General features: G+C 37.0%; 2 protein-coding genes across 2 annotated transcripts; one reads left to right on the top strand and one right to left on the bottom strand.

Annotated features, from left to right (window-relative positions):
• Positions 1–880: 880 nt before the first annotated feature.
• ubl5 (ubiquitin like 5) lies at positions 881–4,321 on the bottom strand. Its single transcript, XM_071504476.1, has 5 exons — positions 4,204–4,321; positions 3,450–3,514; positions 2,089–2,172; positions 1,965–2,002; positions 881–1,210 (listed from the first exon to the last, which is right to left on the bottom strand). The coding sequence occupies exons 2-5, from the start codon at positions 3,503–3,505 to the stop codon at positions 1,167–1,169; spliced, it is 222 nt and encodes a 73-aa protein (XP_071360577.1). The 5' UTR covers positions 3,506–3,514; positions 4,204–4,321; the 3' UTR covers positions 881–1,166.
• Positions 4,322–4,416: 95 nt separating this feature from the next.
• Positions 4,417–9,604, top strand: pin1 (peptidylprolyl cis/trans isomerase, NIMA-interacting 1). The gene is made up of 5 exons (XM_071504475.1): positions 4,417–4,577; positions 6,201–6,283; positions 7,337–7,445; positions 7,530–7,637; positions 8,681–9,604. Exons 1-5 carry the CDS (start codon positions 4,520–4,522, stop codon positions 8,788–8,790), a joined length of 468 nt encoding a protein of 155 aa, XP_071360576.1. The 5' UTR covers positions 4,417–4,519; the 3' UTR covers positions 8,791–9,604.
• Positions 9,605–10,085: the final 481 nt, after the last annotated feature.

The raw sequence follows: 10,085 nt of genomic DNA, 5'->3' as shown, positions 1-10,085 counted from the left end.
TCAAGTTCTTCCATGCCAAACTGGGAAGATCATTTCTTTATGAATGTGGCTTTGTGAATTATGGCACTGTAATGCTTAGCTTAGCATGAAGACTGAGGCATGGTAATGTTTAGACCAGAAAGGTTCTTCCTCAAACTGTTTCCACAAAGCTAGTAGCACACAACTATATAGAACATCAGTGTATGCTGTGGCATTAAGATTTACCTTGACTGGAACAAAGAAGTCTGACCCAAACTGTGAGAAAATAGCACCAGACCAAATAGAGTTGTGAGAATATTTCAAGCTTTTACTGAGGTACAAGTGTGAATTCATAGTCTAAAAATACTCCATTACAAGTAGAAGTTGGGCATTGAAAATGTTCCATAAATGAAAGTAGCCTTTAACGTTATGTTATTATATACTGTATATTGAATTATTACTCTTGCATTAATATGTAAGTATTGAAGTGGAATCTTTTTTGCAGCTTTATATACTGTAGTTTATAGCAATGAATTATATTTTGTCTTTCACATGAAAAAAAATAACTTCAGCTGTTACACATCAAACACTAATACCTAAGCAATGTACAGTGAGTACAGTAATTCAGTAAATGATGTTATTTCTGTGGTGTAAGACTCTTATTTTTATTATTTTTGCACAATGGCAATCTTCTCCACAGATGCAAAACAAAGACACACATAATTTAACATACACTGTTCCAGTGCCAGTAATGTAATGATCTTTGCATACAGTAAAGTGAATATTTAAGTTATAGCTTTCAAACGATACATCAGTATATTTAACATTCATTGGACAAACACATATGAGGAAGTATTTCAGTCTTTTTCCACATGAGAAATCACAACCAATGGCGAACAATAACCAGCACTCAGTCTTGTAGGTAGGTAAATATCAGTTTTATTTCCAAAATATCAAAACAAAAATAATTGTAGAATAACATGTCTTTCACATAATAATGTGTGGACAAAAATTAAAAGTTGAAACTGTAATAGAATGTGCATGTGTCTTCTGCTTTGTAGGTTCAGCTCCTTCTCTCTTTCAGCTGTGTTATCTGATCATGGTGTTTTCCTACAACAGATTCTATCAACTGTGTGTGTGTGTGTGTGTGTGTGTGTGTGTGTGTGTGTGTGTGTGTGTGTAGCATTGTCTCGTGGTCCTTCTCAGGTCTACTGGTAGTATAGCTCCAGGTTCATCCCATCATGGATTTCATCTGCAGAGGTCGTGGTTAAGTGCAACAGATCATGAGAGGATAGTTGTTTATTTTCTTTGTAAAAGTTTACTATTATTAATATGTTAAAGACATAAAAAATGCTCCTGCTGTTTTAGTTTGGGAAAAAAATAACAGTTTTAGTCATAATCCTAAGTGTATAACAATTAAATAAAAACAAATAGTTATTGTGAAAATCAGAAATAGTAAATAAAATATTTAGGAAAACAGGATGCTGATTGTAGGCAGGATCAAATTGTGGGCTAAATTTAAAAAAAAAAAAAAAAAAAAAAAAAGGATATAAAATGAAATTAAATAACTGTTATTGTTCCTGAAATGTAACTTCAGCCAATAATGTAGAGGCTTTTCTTACAGTTTTCTTCTGTGATTAGGAATGAACAGAGCAGGTGTAATAATGTTTCAGACAGACAGATACATTTGTAGTACTTGCACTGATACCTGTTACCATTTAAAAGGGTGAACATGTTAGTAAAAATTGTCCTCTTTACAATTTCTACATTTACAAAAATCGTATTAAAAGAATAAGAAATTGGTCAATCTAAAAAGTCAACCTTTATCTTTTTCTGCAGTTGTAAAATATTGGTATCGGACAGATAATTTACAAGTTGCTGTTATAGCTAATGAGTATGACACCACTCCACCCACCTGCATCCTCAGTTTATATAATTTATTGACTTCTGGTCTGGTACTTAAGGTTATCTAATTGTTACTTTTGAAGTAATTGTTGAAAGGATACAATCACCCAGAGACACGTGATCCTTGAATATGGTATACCTGTGGGAGCAGAAGAGGAACATTTAGCTGCTCATGGAAAACAGGCATAGAAACACTTGTTGTGGGCAGATCAGATGAGAGCTTACCATTTCTTTAATACAATCTTGTCATGTCGTGTTCCTGTCTGGGCAGCGATGAGCTTCTTCAGATCTCCAATGGTATCCTCAGAGCTGAAATATGGTGGTTAAAGAAGCAGCACAATGATGGGCTCGAGAAAAGAAATAAAAAATAAAAGCCCTGTTCTTTATAAGTGGTTTAACTAGCCCAGGATTATAGGATGTTTGCTAAAAATCATGCTGTTACTTCTCGTCTAGCTTAGTATGATTCTTCGAATGCAACTGAAGAGTTGAATTGTTATCTTGGATGAATTTATAAAAGTAACAGTGTGTTCTTGTTTTAGAAGTTATTAGTATTATTGTGACGGAAACAGGCTGGTAAAAGGAGAAAGCTTTGAAAGAAAGTTTTTTAAGAAAGTGATTTAAAAAAAAAACAAACTAAACAAAACATTTCCTTTGACAATGGTTTCAAATGTTAATTCAGATTAACCTGTTGTACTATGTATGCTTCAATTTTTATTTTAAATATTAAATAATGACAATCACACAGATTTCGTTGATTTACATTCTCACATCTGGGAAAATTAATCTGCTACTATTTAGATTTATTCAGGTAATTTTTAAGCCAAAATGCCAAACTCTGGGCTCAGCTTCTCAATATGTATTCATTGAGGATAAATTGTGTGCTGTAAGTAGTTTAATGTTGGTATCAATAGAATTTTAACTACAAATGCGATGGGATCACGCCAGCTGTGACACCTGTCATCATGTGGACATTCCAACCTATGAGTAGTCATTACTACACTATTATGCAAGTCAGTAATCTTTGTTTTGATCTTAACTACACACATCAAGCTTCTTAACTGCATCTTGCATGGTTGTGATGCTATTGCACTGACAAAAATCTGGCCACAGACATACAACACCTGCCAAAGTACTCAGAACCACCTCTGTAGTCGTTCCCGTTACAGTATGTGTCACTAAGCCCACATTTTGCCGTGGTGACACACAGACTCACAAAGTGAAAACTAAACCAGCAGCACACTGTTAAGGTTGATATTAAAATTTGGAGCATAAAACATGGTCAGAATAGGCATAAGTGAAAGTCCCATATTAATAAGGACAATAAGATTATGTTTCATCTCATATTGTCAACATAATTATAAAAGTGATGATACATAACAGGGACACATGTGCATGTGGAAATGCCAACTGGCAGATGATATTGATAGCATGACACAAGAAGTTAAATTTGTTATAACTGTTGTAAAGTCCCCTGTGGATTGCCTGTGGATCTCTAGGGAACCAATATGTGTGCATGGACCAAGGTTTGAAACATGTGCCAGGACACATTATTCAGCATTATGTGGGACAGTCTCAGAGAAGGATACTTGCACTTGACCCGGACTTTCTTGCCCAGACGATCGTTGCAGACCACCTCAATCATTGTTGGTTCCTGTCAACCAAAGGAAATGTTTTAGTTATAATAACATGTGGGCTTTAGATCACTCAGTTGGCAGTTTATTTGGAACACCCAGCTATAACTGTTGCAGCCTATAACAACGACCCTGCAATAATTTGTAACCTCATGAAGGCATCAATGTCCAGTTTGTGTTTTACAAAGGTGTTGATTCAACTGTATGATCATTTTAGAAGCTGCAATTTGTGGTGCTGCTGAACTGCATTGTGTTCTAAAAAGAGGTGTATCTGTTGACTAGTCTACCCTCAATGATTTGAATGTGGGGGGCAAAATAACAGAAACACCTGTTAACATAACGCAGTGCAGTGAGACAGCACCACAGACTGCATCCTCCAAAATAGTCATGCGGATAGGTTTTCATTGTTGTATTAAACTGCATTAGTATTGACTCAATGTACCTAATAAACAGCCAACTGACTGTATACTGCTACATATAGTTAGGAGTTATAGTTAATTTGGTTCATTCACACTTAGCCACATGGAAGAAAAAGAGACTGTGCAATCAGGTTGTTTTGTTTAGCTAACATTAGCTAACACCGTCGCATATTATACATATAAATGTGCGTAATGTTACAAAGCACACAAGTAAAGCAACTCTTTGTCCTGGGAATACCGAGAACTTGTTTATGTTTATAATTACACTCTGTTAAATGTAACATTCCTACCTTAAAGCGAACAAAATAACAAATAATCTCCTGTCGCTGGTATTTTCTGGAACGCTTGCTGCCCCCGTTTGCCGTAAAGCCGATGTAGTTAGCGTGTTAGGCTCTTGACCAATCCGACGGACACGCCCATGATTGACAGCCCACATCGACCTATGACAGAACAGAGTCCCCCGTCAAAGGCGGGCCTGCTTCCGAAAACAACTCGTACCGTAAACACGTTGCTGAGTGTTGTAACTTGCCTAACTGCAGCCCGGCCTGTCACACGGTAGCCACATTTTAAATAAACGCTGCTGCAGGGAGTGTAATAATAATAATAATGGCAGACGAGGAGAATCTACCGTCTGGATGGGAGAAAAGAATGAGCCGCAGTTCAGGTAATGAAACGAAAGCCAGAAGGGGCTAGATGAGCTAGCCTGCTTGCTAAATGGCATATATAGTAAAGTTAGCTTAGTGGCTAGCAGCCCCAACATCGAGGTTTACTGCTGAAATCAGGCAGAAAAGAAGTTTAGGTTTAATGAGGAGAGGCTGAAACTAATGGTGGGTAGATCAGTGTTGCGGGTATGTTTGCTTAAATGTGGGTGTTTGGGTGTTATTAGATGTGGTACCGGCCCATTCAACCTGCAAGGCCCTGCATGACGTCATACTGCATCAGCGCCTCACCTGCAGACTGAAAAGAGCGCAATTTCAACTGCATGCACACTTGTGTGGGCCATCCTCGGGAAATCTGCAGATTTTGTTTTCCAAAGTGACAAGAAGTAGATACACCCCCTGCGGTAAACAGACATTTAAAAGAGGCCTTTTCTTCCACCCAGGGCTGCAGCTCACAATCTGCCGATTCATTTTTACAATAGTGAAAAAAGTTTCTCATTTCATTATCTTCTTTTTTCTTTTAGGAGCTTTGACAGTGATTGTAACAACTGACTCACAGAAATAGCTAATTTTATGTAATGAAAATGAAAATTTTAGCACAGTGTAGTGCATCATGAAGACATGTTTACAGTCTTAAAAGTCAAGATGTGTTAGGAAAGGACGCAGAGGTAATTTAAGAAGCAGGTCGACTGCATACAAAGTCAGTTTGAATATATCAGAGGTGAATTCACACAAGTTCAAATTGTTAATCTTGAGATATGAAAAGCAGAAAATCCTTTAGGTGCTGGAATTAGAGAATGTTTGACATTTTTCCCACAATTTTTGCTTTAGAGTTCCTCAGGCAACTATAATTGTATTTAAGAAGTAGTTCATCCTGAGTGCCATCAAATTCTGCAGTCTACAAAGTGACTGAGACATTGACATGATCTGTTTTTAATGTGTAATGTGACCTTGTCTGTGTCTGTTGTACTAACTGCTCTTCTGTTTCTCTTGTTATTCTTTGGTGAACTGAAGACAAATTTCCACACTGGTGAACAATAAAATAAAAAAAATTATATTCTGTTCTAGTTTGGACTTACTTGCAGCAGGTGACCAGAAACACGATTTCAAATGCTGCTGAATGTCTGCAAGATGTGTAAAATAAGAAATGGTTTGCTAACACATTAAGGGGGGCACCAAGGCAAATTTTTGACTCCTGATTCCAATACCTCAGTTCAGGCTCAGAGCAATACTAGCTCTGTCTTTTTACCCACAATTAAAACCTGTGCATCTCACTATGTAGAACTCATCATAATAATGTGTATGTGAGGTTTTATTAGGCTAGCGACTGCTGTGGACAGTAAAATCTCACTCGGCGGCTCGCCATGACCGAATGAATGCAGCTGATTGTAGAATGCTGAATTTCATATGATGAGACTGACAAAGGAACTGCATCCAGTTTACATCAGTCATAGCTAATTCCAGTGTGGGGTATTGAATCAATGCATCTCCAGACAGGATTGCCATAATGACTTTATTAGGCGAATAATATGTCCGTGTGGTGTTTTTAGCTTGTTCCACTACCTCCACGTGTTTAAAAAAAAATCAATACTTGCAGCTTTAATTCCTTTCTCTCTTTGCCTGTCTAGGCAAGGTATACTACTTCAACCACATCACCAATGCCAGTCAGTGGGAACGTCCAGTGGGAGATGGCCGTGGAGAACCAGATAAGGTTATTATGTGCAATTTTTTGATATATTTATTATATATAATATAATAATCACACTAAACTTTTTTAATACAGCATTTAAAATGAAAAAGTATAAAAAACAAAAAGTGTAGTGCTTCACTAAATAAAAACAGACTGAACTAGTTTAGAGATGTGATGCTTAAAAACTAGTGATGGGTTTTGGATTTGGGACTTGAAGCTTCAGAGCATTGAACTCAGTAAGAACAGGGACACCTGGTGGTTTGTATAAATGATAGCAGCCCTTTCAGATAGGGTCCGAAACACTGTGGTACAATACCTCACTGATTTCATATTGTGGATTAAATCACATGTTTGTATTAAAAGGTTTATTTTGTTTATTTTAATCTGTGATATTCTTGTCTAGAAGTGATGCTGTACATGTACATATTTTTGTACAATATCTTAGGATGAAATGGTAAAATATAATTATAAAAGAATGAAATGATTAATAAATCTGTCATCCAAATAGCAGGGAAAAGTGACCAGGGAGGTTTTTTGATATTTTGTCCAAATTTCCAGTTTCTCTAAAACTTTGGCTCTGTGGGTTTAAGCAAAGTTTGGCTACACAACATCAGTTTGTTATGACTGGGCCACCAGCATGGCAGTGAGGCTAAGCTAACATTTACAACTCCTAACCTGATCAGTTACTGTCATGCAAGTCTGTAAAAGTCTGCAGCGTTAATAAATGTTATGTTAGTAAATCTAAAATAAAGAGCCCTGGGTGTGTCACTTTCTAACAAGCTGTTGGCTTGAATAAAAGAGCTAATTGATAACCTCAGCACAGAAACCCAAAGGATGGTCTTATAAATTGATTATTACTGTAAAGTAGTAATTAATGTTCTATTAACAATGACAAAGCCATGAGTTACTACGTATAAAACTTTGTGTCTTGTTCGAAAGTGTTGCTGACTCATCTAACAAAGACTGACTCAACAGACCACTCCCTAATCTCTGTTGTTCTATTATTGATCCTGGGGCGTTTGACACTGATCAGTTTGTGTTGTGTTATTTTTTTTTCCTCTTTCACTCACCCAGGTACGCTGCTCTCACCTCCTGGTGAAGCATAATCAGTCACGTCGTCCATCTTCCTGGCGGGAACAAAATATCACACGAACTAAAGACGAGGCCCTGGAACTCATCCAGAGTAAGTGAGGCAGAGGGGTGAGTGGGATTCTATCAGGTCGATCAACACGTTTCATTTGTTTTTTTAATTCTCTTCTCTGTGCAGAGTACATAGACCAGATCAAGTCTGGAGAGAAGTTTGATTATCTTGCTTCTCAGTTCAGCGACTGCAGCTCAGCTAAGAACGGTGGAGATCTGGGACTGTTTGGCAGAGGTATACACACACACATACTGTATACATAGTACACCACTATACATACATCCTCCCAGGTATGCCCTTATTAATCCATACACAAAGAAAGTAACGAGTACACAGAACTGTACTAGTTACATTTAAGTCATTCTTTTTTTTTTTTTTCCCAGAATAAACATTGTTAAATGAGCAAATGAATAACAGCTGTAAAAGGTAACAGCTGAAGCTAATTTGCCATACCTGTCCCTTTTTATGCCTTTGAATTCTGACAAAATTAAGACTTAATACAAAATACAGGAGTCTGATTTACTTATCGTCAACAAATCCCATGAAAAGACCCGACCTAACAACAAATATATCCCTTTAACAAGACTTGCCTAAACACTGTCTTCACTTGGTGACATCTTCTTATAGGGAACACTAGTTTATTTTGAGTCAATCCCATATACACCATCCTTTTGCCCTAAATACCCACCAGAGCACTAAATGTGTCTTAATCCGCAGCTGAAAGCAAATACTCAATTCTCAAATGAAAAGTAGATAAATGACTTATGTTTGATTATTGTTTGGGACCTGTTTTTAAAGATTTACATCTTAAGGAGGAACAAAAGGGCTTGGAGTTAAGTAACACAGATTTAGAATTTAGAAAGTATTAACAGACTAACACACACTTTTCATGGGATTTGTTAATAATAATAAAAATATAGATCACTGTCAATGGCCTTCTTGTAGTGTGTGTACTTAATTAGGGTCAGAGTCAAAGAGTTTCCATGTCTTGCCAATTTCAGTATGTTGTCTTTGATTGCGTAATCATTCTGGCACTGTTGGTCTCACTTCCCAGCACTGTGGTGGCAAGATTTCAACTCCACAGCTAAAACTGAAACCTGGGCAATTTAGATAAACAAATAAATGAATTACAAGTACTGTAGTAGATACAAATGTAGGAATTACGTACACACATGATGATGATGACAATAACATACAACATATTCTATGCCTTCTTACTTTTAATTTGAAGCAGCGTGTTATTGCTTTAACACACAGTATCTGTGTTTATGTTCCAGGTCAAATGCAGAAGCCTTTTGAAGATGCCTCCTTCGCTCTTAAAGTGGGAGACATGAGCGGTCCTGTTTTTACTGACTCTGGGGTCCACATCATCCTACGTACTGGCTGAAAAGAAGAAGCCACATACTGTACTATCCTCCTCAAACACACACACACACACACACACAGTCCAACTCAACCAGTCCTGTGATTTATTTTAATGACACCCACCACCCAATAAACAAAGCTTATGGGCTGAATCGCATCATTTTAAGTGGGATCATTTTGTTCCAAGCACAATTAAACATGTATGGATAATTTCATTACACTGAACATCAAGGAGTATTGCAGATTATTCCTGTGAGACCTCAAGCTTTTATTAACCATGGCAATGCCATTATATAAAATTATGAGTGCCTGTGACTCTGTTGAAGTGACTGCCCCGTGGAAACAGTTTCACATGATGAGTGCGTTTGAGAATGCATCTGTAAAAGCTTGTGTTTTTGTATGTGCATGTCTTCGAAAAGGACCATTTACTGTATGTTTTCCATTTCTACGGTATGTGTGCCAAAGCAATTCCTCTATCTGTATTTCTGTTTTACAAAGTGGATTTATAAAATGTTCAAGATACTTTCTGACCATTGCAGACTCCTGCAATTGGAGAAAGAACGGTTTCTCTTGAGTTCTCCACATTTAGCACTGATTTAATTTTTTTTTTGTTGCAGATGTCACAAACAGAATCAGAAAATTTATTTTCATTATCCATTTTGACAAGTGCACGTTTTCCCTCTGTAGATATGCAAAGATGGCACCGCTGAAAACTTCCAGGTTTTAACAATCAGCTCTGCAGCTTTTAAAAGCATCAAGTTTCAGATGAACTGTTACACTGTTGTGTTATTGGGGCTCTTCTTCCATCAATAAAGAAAAAAGTCTTTTTTTTGTAAGTTTTCCTTCCTCCCTCCCTTTTTGAGTTCCTCTTTGTAAGAACACATTGAACCTCACGACAAAACTGCTTGTGCATTTGAGAGATGGTGGGTGCATAAGGATTTGTTAAGGACAAACTTAAATGAGGGACAAGCATAATGACCTGCTATTAAATGAGAAGAAAATAATTGTTATAATGTAAATAATCTTTTGCTATGGCTAAAGTTTGGACCTGTTCGACTTCTTTGTTGGAAATAAATGCAAGTGAAGTTCCTTTATATCTTTTGCTCTGACGACCCATGTTGTTCACATTTTAGCAGTGTGGCTCTAAGGGCTGAGATGGCACTGGTCCAGAGATGACGATCCCCTGACTTTTCCCTTTGTGCCACCAGCTGCTTCATGTTTTAGGTTCAGTTCAGAATCAAATCTCTCTCAACGGCTATTTTTGTTCAATATTTCGATATTTATGTTCCACACGGGATAAACTGTCAAGATTCTTTT

This window comes from Trachinotus anak, unplaced genomic scaffold (assembly GCF_046630095.1).
Source record: "Trachinotus anak isolate AG129_WGS33_773 ecotype Australia unplaced genomic scaffold, CSIRO_AGI_Tana_v1 ptg000019l, whole genome shotgun sequence".
NCBI lineage: Eukaryota > Metazoa > Chordata > Actinopteri > Carangiformes > Carangidae > Trachinotus > Trachinotus anak.
This window is presented reverse-complemented; position numbering and strand designations above follow the sequence as displayed.